This window comes from Bubalus bubalis, chromosome 9 (genome assembly GCF_019923935.1).
Source record: "Bubalus bubalis isolate 160015118507 breed Murrah chromosome 9, NDDB_SH_1, whole genome shotgun sequence".
NCBI classification, from domain to species: domain Eukaryota; kingdom Metazoa; phylum Chordata; class Mammalia; order Artiodactyla; family Bovidae; genus Bubalus; species Bubalus bubalis.
Window position 1 is genome coordinate 92,739,512 of NC_059165.1, and position 15,076 is coordinate 92,754,587.

A 15,076-nucleotide genomic window follows, 5' to 3' on the forward strand; every position below is an offset into this window, starting at 1 on the left:
GGGGATGGGATGAGCAAACGTAGTCCACCTGTACAGGGGACAGTCACTCAGTCATGAAGAACGAGGCTCTGACACATGCTCCAACAGGGACGAACCCCAGAGACAACCCAGTATGAGTCTGCTGACATGAAACACCCAGAACAGGCACGTCCACATAGAGAGAGAGAGGATTCCTGGTAGCCAGGGCCTGGGGGAGAAGGGGATGGGGAAATCACTGCTGAAGGGCAATGGGCATAAGGCGTCTTTTTTGGGGGCAAAAATGTTCTAAAGTAGTGATGACATTTGTACAACTCTCTGAATGTGCTAAAAACCACTGTACTGTACATTTTAAAAAAGGTGAATTTCATAGTATGTGCACTGTATCTCATCAAAGCTGTTTTATGTTTAAAAAAGTGCAACAGAGACCGTAAGTGACCCTTTACAGAGAGAAGTCTGTAGATCTTCATAAGTCAGCATCTCTTGACAGTAAAATGAATCTGAGTAGGGATAAGCAGTACCACAGAAAACTCCCCAATGCCACATGTTTGTGGTTTACAGACACACACTCGGTAAGTGGGGAAGGATGAAGGGCAGATGTAGCCCTACCGCCCTGGACCTGCTGCCCCAGGAGGGGAGGACCGTGGGGACGTGGCAGGAGGGCCGTGAAGTCTGGGCTAAGAGGAGGACACTGGGACAAGACAGTCACAGCTGCTAAGGGGCGGCAGGAACAAGTGTCTGTTTCAGGTCTGTAATTTGTCCTGAGACAGGCTGTGTGGCTCTAGCCCCCGGCACCACAAGCAGGTGGGCACTCACCTGCAGCACGTTGCTCTCGGCCTCCTCCCCGGTGATGACCTCCACCTTCTCTAGCAGGCACTTCCGCGCCGTCGCCTTGGTGTAGGCGGCTGCCGACTCGGCCAGGGACTCTGCAATGTGATTAGATGACATTGACTACTGACTTGGTTGGGGGTGACGGTGTACCTCATGGGACACCCCAAGGGGACCAGTGCCTCTGGGAGCCACACCTTGGCCCACAGGGGACCCTGCTAATGCACCCTGTGGCTCTGCCGGGAGCGGCCAGCACAGCTCCAGTTCCCACTCTCCTGGCTCCAGGGAGAACAGAAGATAGCGAGACCTCTGAGGGTGCTGAAGAGCACCCACTCAGCCACCTTGGTCGGGGACAGACACCTCACCCCATCTGGGTCACCAGGCAGTGCCTGGGCCTGGCTGTCCTGAGCTGGCCAAGCCCCCTTCTGCTAACTGGATGCCAGCACCCAGGGCTGGGGTTCACAGTGTCCCCAGCCACCCTCCTGGACAGGACCAAGGCCTACCTTTCTCAGGAGTGGCTTCCTGGGACGAGGACTCGGATCCGGACTCTGCCGCTGTGTTTTCTCTGTTGGCATCTGAGCTGAGTTCATTTAACTTGGGCGGGCTCTGTGGGCAGTGAAGGTATACAGAAGAAGGTGGGTATGTGGGGAGGTGGTCCCAGTGGGCTGACCGCTGTGGACAGGAAGCCCCTCTGTTGGGAGGTGGCTCTCGGCACGTTCTCTTCTGGGCAGAGGGTTTCTCTCGGCCAGCTTCCCTTTTGGAGCCGGGGGACCTGCCCAGCCCCAGTCCCTCTCCACTCAGTGCTCACCGAGCATCCTCAGACGACACCCTAGACACAGGCCTATCCTGGATGTTGTATGTGAACTGCCTCTGGAGCCTCTGTGGCATCACCCGGAGGCGGGGGCCACCAACTGACCACAGGCCACCTGGTCACCTTGGTCTGTGAGGCAATTCTTTGACTACTTCATTGTAATCGAAAAAGGACACTACTGATACTCAAGAAAGGCAGCAGGGAGTTCCTCAGCATAATAAACACAGAGACCAAGGTGCCAGGAGTCAGGTGAGCCCCCGACAGCACCTGAGCCACCCTCACAAATGGACACAATGGGGGTGGGAATGCATGGTTGGGGGAATAAAAGAAAAAAAAGAAGGCAGCAGGTGACAATTCTGGAAGCCCATCCTGGGCCAGAAGATGACCCGAGGGTGTTGTGTGTTATGGGTGCAGGGGACACTGTGGGGGCCCGTCCGAGGCTGCCACCCCTACCACCCTCTCCGTGCTGTGGCCTCACAGTCGGGGTGGGGCCACCCTCCCCTGGCGTCAGAGGTGGCTCGTGGTGGTCCCAGCAGCACACAGCTGAGGGCTCTGGCCGACAGCTGTCCCCACCCTGCCCTGAGATGAGTAATGACAGGAAGCGCAACCCAGGCTCCCGCACAGCCTCCCTGGGCCGCCAGGTCTGTCCCTCCTGCCCCTGCACGCTGTTTAGGCTGAGTCTGAGTTGGGTCTTCTTCCTCTTACTCGGCAAAAGAGAGCACTCTAAGGTCACAGGACACGACACAGCAGGCACACCCCCGTGCCCCTGTGACCTGCGGGTGGCTCTGAAAGTCTCTGGGCCCCAAGGATCGTCCCCACGGGGTCACTCACCAGCACGCGCTCACTCATGTTCTGGCCAAACACGAATTTGCTGGTGGCGGCGTCGGCACTGTTGGTTGCGTTCTCTAAACTGCAGAGGAGACGCACTCTGAGTGAGTGTGGGGCGGCCGGGGCACAGGGCCAGCGGCGTGCACGCCTGCACACACAATGCGCACGGCTGGAGCGGAAAGCAGCCGAGGCCCCGCAAGGCCAAGCGGGCCGGTCTGCCTCGCCAGGGGCAGGCCCCCACAGGCTCTGGGCTGGGCCCCACCGGGAGGCAGACAGGAAGCCTTGGCTCCGGTTGCCTGGCACCAACTGCTCAGTCACTGTGTGACACAGCGGACGCCCACCCGCCCACCCCCGGAGGAGGGCACCACAGAGGCGGAGTGCAGGGGCCATCCGCCCACTCCCCGAAGACATGACCCCGAGATGTGCTGCAGCTCTCTGGACTCCCCCCCCGCGGCCCCACACCAAGGAGGTGACACCTCCTACCAGGCTGCTGGGGGGTGACAAAGGATGGCCCTCAGGGAGCGCTCGGCAAACGGCCGCTGCCATGGCCGTCACACTTCATCCAGATTAAGACATCATAGGCTGCACACGCCTCCCAATGTGGGAAACACTGAGGTGCATAAAACATGTCTTAAAATAACTGATGTGCTCCACTAACTGGGGGCCAGGTTGCTGAACAGCAGGTCACTGTTCCCGCCAGGCCTCTTGGAGGCTGGCGTCTGCACGGTGCCCGCCCGGCTGGCCCGACTCCCAGGCAGGGTGTGCCTTCCTCCCCAGACACCCCAGCAGCCTGGCTGCGGGTGAACGCCCCCGCCAGCAGCGCCAACAGGGAGCCCGGATCCAGCACCTGGTGACGGAGGTCACTCCCAGGATGGGCTGGACAACCCCACAGGACTGCAGTCCTGCCTCAGCTGTCCACTGCAGCGCCTCCCCCCCAGCCCCAAATCCTGGACCCTCCACACCTCCACCAAGTAGGGAAGGAGGGCTGGAGGTGACTGGAGTTTGGCTGCCTGGGCCCCCCACCCTCCCGAGGAAGGACTGGGCTGGTCCAGGGACAGCGGGTGACCGTGGGTCCCCTTGAGGCGGAGGCTTCCCCGAGCAAGGCTAGGCACCAGCCTGAGGCGCACACCTGGAGCTGATGTACTGAAGGAAGTAGTTGGTCGCAGCTGGCGTCTCTGAACTGGGGTGTCCGGCGTTCTCCATGTCTGCCACTTCAGTGTTCTCATTGATCAACTGGGAAATGAGAGAAAACACTGCTCAGGGCATGGCATGTTCAGGGCCTCAGCAGCTCAGCCCATCTGTACATGCCCTGTGTGACACACAGCTCCATCTACAGGCATGCGTCCTGGGGGTTACAGTTAAGATGTAAAAACAGCCCATGAGGTGCTGGGCAGCCTTTTCTCCTCTGTTTAAAAGAAACTCAGGCTGGCAACCTGTTGGCATTTTCCACCAATGCTTCTGTACCAAGAGATCACAGATCATGTACAAATTTCATATTTTAAAGGGTTCATCATAAACAGAAGCCTCATTTCTCGAGGCTTCTTTTAAGCCAACTGTCGTGCTGCCCTGGTTAAACACATTCTCCAATGCAATTCTCCTGGGAACACTGTGAGGTGGGTGTTAGCGACCATGTTCTGAGAGAGGAAGCAGAGGCTCAGACGGGTTAAGAAACCACACCTTCAAGTCACTCTCCATGCAGAAGCCAGGATGTGGCCCTGAGACCCAGGGGCCTCCATGAGATGCTGCCCCACCCCAATCTCAAGGCAGCATGGAAGACTCGACCTGAAGGCCCAGGTCTCTCTTTTCCTGCTTCCTGCTCCGGGAAGGGAGCGGCTGCCAAGGGACTCGTTATTTTGCCTGAAGCTGTGCAACGTCAACACCTACTTCTGTGTCTCTGGGGGCATCCGTGCTTCTGCTGGACAGCGGGCACCAAAGAAGCAGCTAGTGCTGCTGGACACCTTCCCTGCACCCCAGACTCTGGTCTCCTCATTTCAGGGCTCCCCACCCTCATCACTGACCCCGCACCCAGATGGTTCCGAGTGGGGAGGGGGCATCCCGGGCACTGCAGCGTGTTGGTCAGCATCTCTGGCCTCCACCTACTTAGCATCAGTGGCATCTACTCTCCAGCTGTGACAATGACTGGTGTCCCCAGACCCAGCCTCCAGGAGCTCCTGCCAGATGAGCTGATGTACGTGGTGCAGAGGGATCTTCTGCACCCAGGGCTGGGACAGGTCTCCCAGAGGACCAGAGAGTGGGGTCCCCAACTGAGAGTCCCTGCCATGGCCACAAGCTCCCCACCCCCAACTCAAAGCCCCCAGAGCAGACCAACACAGCTGGGGGCAGCCAGGAGGGGCAGAGCCTGCTGCCTTCTGGGGAGAGAACAAAGTGATGTCCCAGCTGTCCTACTTGAAAACAAATGGCGGCAGCTTTCACTGGGGGTGATGTAGCCCTCGGGGGACGGTCAGCACTAGTGGGAATGCTTCCCGTGGTCACCACTGGCAGGGAAAGGCATCCAGAGGGCGGCACTGGGGAACAGCCTAAGAAGGATCCAGTCTAAACACTGCCAGTGCTGAGAAACTCTTCAGTAAGGATAAGAGTCTCTGGAGACGTTGAAAGCATCAGATACTAACATTCTGCTCGTTCCTTTGCTGTAACAACATCAGCTGTCAGGGCTCAGTCACCTTCCTGACCTTGTTCCTGGAGCATGAGGGGGCTGGCCGCTGGGAGCCCTGCCGAGCTCCACGTCGGGGGTGGGGGTGGCGTGCGTCCAGCAGTGCAGCACGGTGCCACCCTGGACATAGCCCCGCTCCCCATCTCTGGGAAAATGAAGCTGGGGGAGGCACAGGCAGGTTGCTTCACTAGTCCCCAGCTCACTGGGCTCTCCGACCACCTACCTTCACTCTGTCCCTCAAGTTCTGCCCAAACACGAATGCCTGCTGGGCCCCCTGCTCTTTCTTCTCACAGTTCTCCTCCTCGGAAGCATTGCTAGACTCATTTCTCTGGAACTTCTCCTGGTTAAAACAAGCAAACAGGATAGCTGAGAAGCAGGAACACCCCAGCCCCAGACAAGACGAGCTGTCTCATGCCCCTGCATCTGCTCAGCATGAATCCTGTGGTGCAGGCCCTTGGGTGGGGGGGTGCTGGGGAGACCACCTAGGATGGGGCAAGCTCTGGGCAGTGCCCTTGTCACTGGGGATGCTGGTGAAGGATGGTGGGGAGTAGGATGGGTGGGCTGGGGTCACTTCTGGGTCTTCCTCAAGCTCACTGCCCTGGAGACCCTGGCCATCAGTTTCTGAGAAGCTGTAGGCTGTGGGAACGATTCCTCTTCCAATTCTGCCCACTGTGGTTGGAGGGTGGAGGACTCAGGGACGTATGAAGACTGAATTGCACATGTTCATTTTCCCCATTTGAGCCTCAACATCCAGTGGGGGTAGGGGGCGTGGGCGGAGAGGTGGAGAAGCCCAGGCAGCATTCTATCTGCCCAAATGGATGGAGTGGAAATAAACACACGGGTGCAAGAGGTCTCTGCACATGGACCCTCGGGTTATGTGTGACTGCAGCTCGGGTTTCAGGTCTGACTTGCCAACCACAAATGCAGGCTCTTCGTTAAATGTCCCGTATTTTCCAGATGCTGTGCAATGCTACCGGGAAATACATCTGGCCTATAGAATCCCAGAACTCGTCTTGTTTTCTAAAAAACGGTTTCTGAGCCAACTCCCAGGCACACTTCTGCCACCAGAAGCAGAGCGTGTGTACGAATCCCTAGGAGCTGCTTGGCTGTGCGAGAGGGTGAGGCGACAGCTCTCTGTGGAGAGCTGCAGGCCCCCTTAGTGGCACAGCCCTGCTCGTGGCCCATTTCTCTCAGAACCAAGCATGGGGTCCTGGCAGCCTGGCAACTCGGCCAGTCAGCTAGGGTTACCCAAGGATCCCTCCGGGCAAATCAGGCAGCCTGAGTACAGGCCAGCTCAGACACGGCCCGAAGTGGCTTAGAGCCCACGTGCTCAGCTATACCCCGAGAGGCCTCACATGTGGCACACTCCCTGCCCCGTCAAGGACAGACCTCAAGTGCTGGCGTCTCATCAGATGGACTTCTCTGGGCTGGGTTGTCAGGTAAGGCTGATGTTGCTGCCCCCGTGCAGTCTGCTGGGATGCTGACCCCGTTGGTGCCGCTGCTTGGGACTGTGGGAAAAAAAGACGGAGGGCGTCTCAGAGGTTGGACCACCTCTACTGCCCCTGCCCACCACTGGGGCCCAACAGTGGAGGGTCTTTTTTTTTAAAGGAGAGGATCTGTGACTTCTTGGGGGTCCAGTGGTTAGGACCCTGTGCTTCTATTGTAGGGGGCCCAGGTTTGATACCCAGTTGGGGAACTCAGATCCCTGCACTCAGATGCTACAGAGTGCAGCAAGAAAATTGAAAAGATAACATGCTTAAAGAAAAATGATATGGTATCAATACTGAAAATGACAAATTCTTAGATTAGAAAAACCCAAATACCAAACGAAAACCTCACAAAACTGAGAATCTATTATTGTAATTCTATGAAGAACCCTGTGAATTTTCAGTTTATTTAGACATACTACTACTAAGGAGGAAAAAAGAGAATGTATTTGGGGAATAATTATAAATTTTATAAAACTAGTTTTACTAATGAAGTCTTTTTTCTATGCACTCCTCTCCCTGGGGGCTCAGACAGTAAAGAATCTACCTGCAATGCAGGACAGGTGGGTTTGATCCCTGGGTCGGGAAGACCCCCTGGAAGAGGGCATGGCAACCCACTCTAGTATTCTTGGCTAGAGAATCTCATGGACAAAGGCGCCTGGCAGGCTACAGTCCATGGGGTCCTAAGAGTCAGACAACCGAGTGACTAACATTTCACTTTTCCCTTTTAAGTAGCTGCAACTATGTGACTTGAACAACTTCAAACTGGGCTTTGTTCAGCGTTAGACCAAACAGTTTTCCATGTAATTAAAACGCTTCATAAATACCAACTGCTTCTCCCAGGTGGGTTGTGGCATTGCTCCCGGTGAGGAGTTCTTAAATTGCAGGGAAAGATTACGAAGAAGAAAAGCCTATCATGATTAAAAAATTACAGATGAACTGCAAACCACACCTGGTATGTGGATGTAATGGAAACACGGTTTAGGAGTCACATCTCGAGGTGGGGAGTGAGGTGAGACGACCTCTAATCGGTCACTCCTCCAGTCCTGAGCTGCACGCCCAGGGTGGGACCCGGCTCTTGGGAGCCTCAGCGCTGCAGCAAGGGACAGTGATCACATCCTCCTGTGTGAGCCTGGCCCCGGGGCTGTGACTTACCTGTCTGTGAGAGCGCCTTTGGCTGCGGGGCCTGCAATACCGCCGGGCGAAGCACACTGCGCTGCTGCTCCTTGGGCTTTTGGCTTGGCAGACCTGGTGACACAGGCTGGCTTGCCCTGGTCCCTCCGACCCCATGGGCAGAAGTGCCCCCCGCCCCCACGCGACGTCCCTCCTAGGCTGGGCTTTACAGGAAGTACAGTAAAGAAAGAAAATTCAAGCTATTTTCTTTACAGTTAGACACACACATTCCAGCTATTGTTCTTTTTATATGCGGTTCAATAAAACACTCCGTGAAACAGATCTTGCCTGTAGATTAATCCAGGGAGTATGGTTAACACTACAGGGGAACCAAAGGACAGCTGGTCTTGCGGGTCACGAGCAGACGGTGAGGGGAAAGCAGTGAAGCCATGGTTGACCTCTCAGAGTTTAGGACTCCACAAGAGGTCACGTAAAGTACTCCTTACATGTGCTTCTCAAAATGCCATGTTGAGAAGATCCCTCTGCCAAACACGGGGCAAGGACCAGGAGAACGTCCCCGGCCCTGCACGGGCTACCCACATGAGTGAGCCTGGGCCCTGCTCACTCATGGCCACTCTGCTACTCTGGATTAATGCTGTGGCCAGAATGCTCTGGGGAGATAGTCCAATGACTGAGGACTGCCGTGCACAGAGCCTGAACGCCCCACCCCGAGCCGAGCCTAATCCTTCCCTGCCTCCTCCTCCTCCGGGCAGCGGGCTCATTGGATGGAGCACCTCCTGATCTGAGGGCATTCTCGGTGCTCAAGTGTCAGGAGAGGGAGCCCAGCGTGCACCGGCACTTGGGAGGCTGCTGCCCCGCGTGCCTCCTCGACAGCAGACACCCACCTGCACTGGGGGCCTGGCCGTGGATCAGCGTCGGCGGCTTCAACCGGAACCCACTGCTCTTTTCCTCTACAAGCACAAAACAAAAGATGAAAAGCAGGCCTGCTGGGGCAGAGCAACAAAGCCGGAGGGACCTGGGGCGGCTGAGGCCTGTGGTCTGGGCTTCAGTGGCTGTGGGCCTGGAGAACCAGGGCAAATATTTCCAAGTTCAAACAGAGAAGCAGAGGCTGGTCCAGTCCCGTCTGTGGGCAGCCCAGGGAGGAGGCCAGAGGGCTGCAGGCAGTGGTGGCTCTAGGAGAACTGCCGGCAGCAGAGACTGCAGGGTGAGTGCAGGACTGGTCAGGCCTCCGCCCATCTACCCAGCTGCCTGCAGGGGCTGAGGGCCCTAAGGACAATCAGGGAGCCCCAGAAGACTGGCCCTCCCTGGGACCCAGCTCCCTGTCCTGGAGGACACAACTGCTATCAGGAAAAGTCCTGCCATTACAGCAGATGCCCGGGAAATGAGACACGTTTTCTGTGGTGACAGATCAAAGGAGGCCGATGGCAGGCTTGCTCTCTCCAGATGTGGCAGGAAGGCCCGGGAGGAGGAGGGGGCCTTCTGAGGATGGGGTCTGGGACTGACAGCCAAGGTTCAGACAGAGCCCGGTTCGGCTCAGCCACCGGGGCACCTAGACCCCTTCATTCTGCATCCTCTTGACTGGCCCATCTTAGGGAGTGGGGGAGACAGGCTAACGCTACTCCTGACCAGAAGTCTGTCCCCAGAAAAGTCAAAGGATGGCCTCACTTTTGTGCTGAAGTCCAACCTGTGGGAAAAACCCTTTTTGGGTGGCTGGGAACAAGCTCAATACACAGAAATCACATGTGTGTTATTAGACACGAGCAGTGAATAATCCAAACGTGAAGCTGAGAAAACAACTCCATTTATAACAGCTGGGAATAAACGTAACCAGTAAGAACTATAAAACACTGCTGGAAGAAAACAAAGACTTAAAGAAATGGAAAGATGTCCCCAAAGGCCACACAGTTGTGCGATTCCATTCACAAGAAATGTCCAGGGCAGGCAGATCCATGGAGACAAAAGTGGATTTGTGGTGGCCAGAGGCTGGGGAGACCAAGTGGGGAGTGACTGCCCAAGGGCATAGCGTCTCTTTTTGGAGTGACAGTCATCCTAAAATTAATTATGGTGGTGGGTATACAACCCTTCAGCTGCACTAGACACCCTTCAGTTGTACACAGAAACACCACCACAATTACAACTCGTCAGGCCACACAATAATTAGGTACGAAAGTCAAATCGGAACTCCCCATCAGGCAGGAGGGCCCTGTGCTCTCCTCAGGCAAACACAGGTTCACAAGAGTGATGCCCCCTGCTGGTCAGCATGAGGGAGCCCATGCTGCTGGAGCTGGGGTCCCTCCTGAGAGAGGCCTCAACAGCCAGACAGCCCAGGATGCGGGGAAAACACGCTGCCAGGTGGGCCTCTTGGGCAGGCAGATGCTGAATTACATTGCCAGAGCTCAGGGTTACTAAGACGATGACTGGCAATTTAGAAACACTGAAAAAGACTGAGGTAAAATTCACAACTGAGGTAATTTTAGAAGGTCCTCGGAACTGGCTTTGCAATGCTCATACTGCGACTACTATTCACCACTCTGCTCTGACAGGCTAACCCTTGGGGTTGACCCTGAGCAGGGGCAACAAGCCTGGAGAGTCACAGACACTGACCACCGCCACCCAGCCTGGAGCTGGCCTGCCCATGGATACACAGGACGTCCACCCTGAATGCTGAGGTGAACTGACGCACCACATGCCTCACGTGACTGGGAACACAGGACAGAAAGATGGCGGGGCCCAGAGCAGCAGGGGGACACTTAAGGGGCAGGGCCCCTATCTGCACTAGAATAAACGTGCTCTCTGCTTGTGGCCTCCGGAAGCTCCCTCTGCAGCAAGGTCGGTGTGTCATGGAGAGGTGGTCAGAGCCCTAGCATGCATGCCCAGGTCATAGGAGTGCACGGGCCGTTGCACCCATGTTCTCTCAAGGGCACACGCATGGCCCCCACAACAGGAGCTTGCTGTGGGAGAGAAGCACTTCTAATGGGGCAGCCTCTGCCCTCCCCTGAAATCACACCCAAGCAAACAGGCTTCCCTGCCGTGCCTCCGAGAGACCCCAAGTGATGTCTGAGAGGGCAACACTGGCTCCAAAGGGAATTCCAGGAACTCTTGGATTAAACCAGGAAGACAGATCAGAATTTAGCCTGGTGCGGACCAGAAGCTAGAGAGAATCTGAGAGGAGGCTCCCTGGTAGGGGCTCAAGCAACAACACACTGAGGAGAAAGGGAGCAGGTTTCTGTCAGGAAAGAGGAAGAAATATGAAGAAGGGTTTCATATCATGAACCCTGTTGGCACTGGACGGGAAGTATCCACATGAACTGGGGTGACCTATACATGCAGACAGAGCAGCAGAGACACAAAACACAAGCAGACGTGAGTGCCCGTGTGTGAAGAGGTCCATGTGTATGTACACACGTATATGTATGTATGTGCTCTCAGCCATGCGTGTTCCCAGCTGTGGGTACAGAGAGGGCCTGGGAGCAGCAACAGCACAGTGGGCTGAGCACTCAGATCTTGGTTCCAAGAGACCACTTCCACCAAGCAGAGCCAGGACCCCACTGAGGACAGGGAGAGAAGATGATGAGCCTAGAACCCCCTCTGACAAGAAGAAAAGGGCATGCTCAAGAGGATGGGGCCAAGGCCGGGGAGCACAGAAACCTGCTGGACGGGGCTCCACCAGCCAGATCGGGGACCATTAGAATGAACTGAGGCTGGAAGCAAGAGCTGAATGTGAAGATAAATACTAGTGACAACGGATTATAGACCACTGACAGAACCAGGCGAGGCCGAGGGACTGTTTGAGATGCATGACGCAGGAGCCAGAACAGGATGCCTTTGCTCATCGCTAGGGCGCCTGGGGCAAGATCGAATGGGGTCTCTAGGCAGTGGGATGGAGAAGTATCTTATTATTCTTAAGGGTTACATTTTTTTCTTTCTTTCAAAATAAAAGCTAAAAAAAATAAAAAGGCAGGCGGGCAAGGAGCTGAGCAGTTCACTCTGCGGAGTGGACAGGTCAGCCTGTCCCCACAGCACACTGCAGAGGGGACCAGGGACCAGGCTGACCTTTTATGACCCAGCCCCCAAAGTCCCGAACAGGACTCACGAGGCCGGTGCCCAGGCCTGCCCTAAAGAACCCTGAGAACCAAGCTCCTCAGGACTTCCCAGTGGTCCAGTGGTTAAGAGTCCACTTTCCAATGCACGGCATTTGGGTTCAAGCCCTGGTCGGGGAACTAAGATCCCGCATGCCACAGTGTGGCCAAATAAAAAACAAAAAGTCACCTAGCTCCCTTTTAGGACCCGTGAAGGGGTCAGCTCAGAACAGTTTGCCTCTAGAGTCAGAACAAATTCAACCGCTTGAAAGAGTGCCATCAAATCAACCCTCAAAGTTACAGCTCGCCTCTCCCCCCACGGCGCCCTTGTGCCAGAGGCTGACTGAGTTTGCTTTGCTTTTGAAGTCAGCAGTGAATTTATACAAAGCGGGTTGGGTTACAGAATTCGGATGGTTATGTTCGCTCATTAAATCTTTTATGAGGAATTCCAGCCACGCGGCAGAAACTTTCAGGAAATCTTGGAGCTGGTTCTCTAGTGAAGGACCGAAAAAGGAAAAGGCTCCACATTCTTCAGAAAGGATCAAGCTATTCGCTGTAAAGTTTTAAAGCTGTGATTAAATATATTTATCTAAACAGATCTAAGTAATATTAGTCAGTGTGAGAATTTAATACACAGAGAAGGGGTCTGGAAAATTACATAAACTTCAGAGTAGTGACCATGGGGATGGCAGTGTGGAGGGAAATGAACAGGAGGACTCTTTCACTCTATGTATTTCCGAGTTTTTAATGACACAGAGGTACAGTATTTGTGTAAAAATCTGAAAAACGAGTACTGTATTTCACTATGGTTTTTTTTGTGTGTGTTTGCTTTTGTCTTTTTTTTTTTTTAAGGGACTTGAAGCTCCCTGTAACTAGGCCCTGCTTGCAGAAACCAAAATTAAGGGCCACAGAAGTCAGCCTCACACTGGATTCTAAATCTGCCCACTGAAAGTTGGAAAACATGAACCGAAAAAGAGTGCTGATTTCCAACTGCTTACCCTCGTTTAAGACAGTGTTTTACAAGAGCAAGTGCTTTTCATCCCAGGACACCCCCAGTGACCAGCTGGTGAAGGGCAAAGGCACGCGAAGGCTCACCTGGTTCTGAGTCAGAATTGCCTGCAGATGGCTCGCAGAAGGTGGATGGCATAAAAACATTGTTTTTGGATACTGTCGACAAGGAGGTGCAGGCAGGGGAGGAACAAGAGGAAAACAGTGTGAGTAGGCAGGACAGACATGCCTGGGAGCATTTCTCCCACCTGAGGGGTCATCTCCAGGCCCCACTGTGGTGCTGTGGGGGGTGGGGGTGGGGGTGGGGGGTCAGCATCACGAACCTGGCCTTCAGCCACTCTAGCAAAAGTGAAACCCCGGGACTCTTCCTACAGCCCTGAAACATGGGTGTCCAGCGGAACAGCCTGAATCTGCCTGACACCTAGCTGTCGACTCTGGGCTGCTGTGGCCTCCTACCTTGCCCGTGCGTCCCCAAGAGCACGGCCAGGAGGGACGCAGATGCTCCCCTGGGCCGAGCCCCAGGCCCTGCTCCTTGTCACCAGTCAGTGCTCGGTTGGCTGCAGCCTTCCCCTACTTGCCCTTTTAGAATCTTACAAAAGCAACTGGTTCCCTGGTTGCAGGCCAGGCAACAACACAGTGGGGCTGAAGACCAAACTGTGCAGACTGCAGGCAGCTAAGTGGAATCAGAGTGCAGCACAAAGCCAAGGCCTCTGAACGCAGACCACTTGTCTTTACACACTTGATGGCTAAGCTGAACCCTGGGGGGGAATGCGCCAGAGGACAGGACTAACGTCTAACGTCCACTGGTCGTTGGTTTCTCCAGCCTACAGCCAGAGCACAGACTACCACCTCTCTTCTCCGCTGTACTTTCTTGACGGAAAAAGTGAGGCTTAGCAGTGGGCAGTGAGCGGGAAGGAATGTGATCTATGGCCAGGAAGTGGACGCTGCCCCTCCTGTATTAAGGCCTATGCAACAAGTGTGCAGAAAGCCTTAAAAAAAGGATGGACCCCCAGCCTAGACCGTAAGCTGTCCAAAGGACTCCTCACCACAGCACCTGTTTGGAGTGGGGAGTGGGGAGAGTTGTCTCCTGCAGTTATGAAAAAGGGTTCAGCTGTGCCCAAGGCAAGTGTTCAGGGAACAGGCATGAATTCAGGTATGTCACGGGGTGATGGTAAGAGAACGCTCACGTACTCTTTAAGCTTCCAAGAGTCTTTTCTCTCCTAAAGTGACCTCCTTAGGGCTCATACCTATAACTGTTTTAAGTGAATTCCCAAGACTGAGCTTCAGCAGGGAGCTGGAGGGCATGTGAACGCCAGTGCTGCAGAGCACCGGGCAATGCTCGGCTTGGGTGGGGAGTGGGGGCCCTGCTGCAGCTCTGACCCTGCAAGGAGCAGCGGCAACCCCAGGCTTGCACAGCCACCCACTCGGTAGCCCCAGTGCCTCCCTCGGTCCACTAGATGGTCTCCTGGCCTCCGTGTATGCACAGACCTGGTTCTGGCCCGGAGGCTCCAAGCCCTTGGGCCCAGACTGGCCAAGCTGTCTGGGCTCCCCCGAGCTCCCCTCCTTGGGGAGTTCATGCCATCCTACCACCAACGTGTCTGCCAGGGCTGCTGGACTCCCTATGTACTGTCTGTGTGTCTGGGCTTCTCAATTGGCCCCCCTGGGCACTAGGCTCACTGCTGAAGGGCAAGGGGGACCCTCCACTTCCCACACCTTCAGTCCACACATAGCCAGCGGCCCTTACAAAGTGGCCATGCACTTAATGGTCAGAGCCCCAAACATGGCCCTGACATCCCACCCTTCTGTAAGTGTCACTGATTCAGACAAGGGTGTCTGTGCTGCGCTCAGCCAAGCTCCAACCTTACTCCCGCCCCCCAAAAAAACTGAGCCTCAGGCTGACCATAACTGGAGACACACAAGGGGTGGGAGGCACAGCAGGGGGCAGCAGGCTTGCAAACACGGCCGCTTCACCACCCAGTCAAGGGCTGCCACTGTTACCTGACTGTGATGGCGGGAACTGCGTTAAAGAGGAGGTTCTTTCTCGCTTGACGGGAGGGCAGTAATTTCCATCTTCTCGGTCAGAATCTACAGAAAATGAGGAGGAGGAGAAGAAAAATCAGGCTGCTTCCACTTTTACGACCGAAGCTGGTGAAACATTTGAGAAACATCCTCACCTTCTCCACCTTCGGGGCTGGAGCCGCCGGCTGACCTCTGAAATGAGAACACACGTCAGGGTAATCAGAGAGGGCCACAC

The 15,076-nt window shown here is 55.3% G+C and overlaps 1 protein-coding gene across 10 annotated transcripts in view; it reads right to left on the reverse strand.

The window, feature by feature from the left end:
- The window catches only part of RANBP3 (RAN binding protein 3), a 50,705-nt gene that overhangs the window by 4,504 nt on the left and 31,125 nt on the right, over positions 1-15,076 (reverse strand). For 4 of the 10 annotated variants that reach the window (XM_045166660.1, XM_045166664.1, XM_045166669.1 and 1 more), the window contains 11 exons: positions 14,997-15,033; positions 14,821-14,907; positions 12,910-12,981; positions 8,620-8,685; positions 7,757-7,849; positions 6,504-6,622; positions 5,338-5,454; positions 3,573-3,676; positions 2,447-2,591; positions 1,308-1,410; positions 793-902 (listed from right to left, as the gene is read on the reverse strand). In XM_045166660.1, the coding sequence (XP_045022595.1) occupies positions 793-902; positions 1,308-1,410; positions 2,447-2,591; positions 3,573-3,676; positions 5,338-5,454; positions 6,504-6,622; positions 7,757-7,849; positions 8,620-8,685; positions 12,910-12,981; positions 14,821-14,907; positions 14,997-15,033 (1,053 nt within the window). The remainder of the gene's footprint in view (positions 1-792; positions 903-1,307; positions 1,411-2,446; positions 2,592-3,572; positions 3,677-5,337; positions 5,455-6,503; positions 6,623-7,756; positions 7,850-8,619; positions 8,686-12,909; positions 12,982-14,820; positions 14,908-14,996; positions 15,034-15,076) is intronic. The other 6 variants (XM_045166661.1, XM_045166666.1, XM_045166662.1 and 3 more) reach the window with 3 other exon arrangements.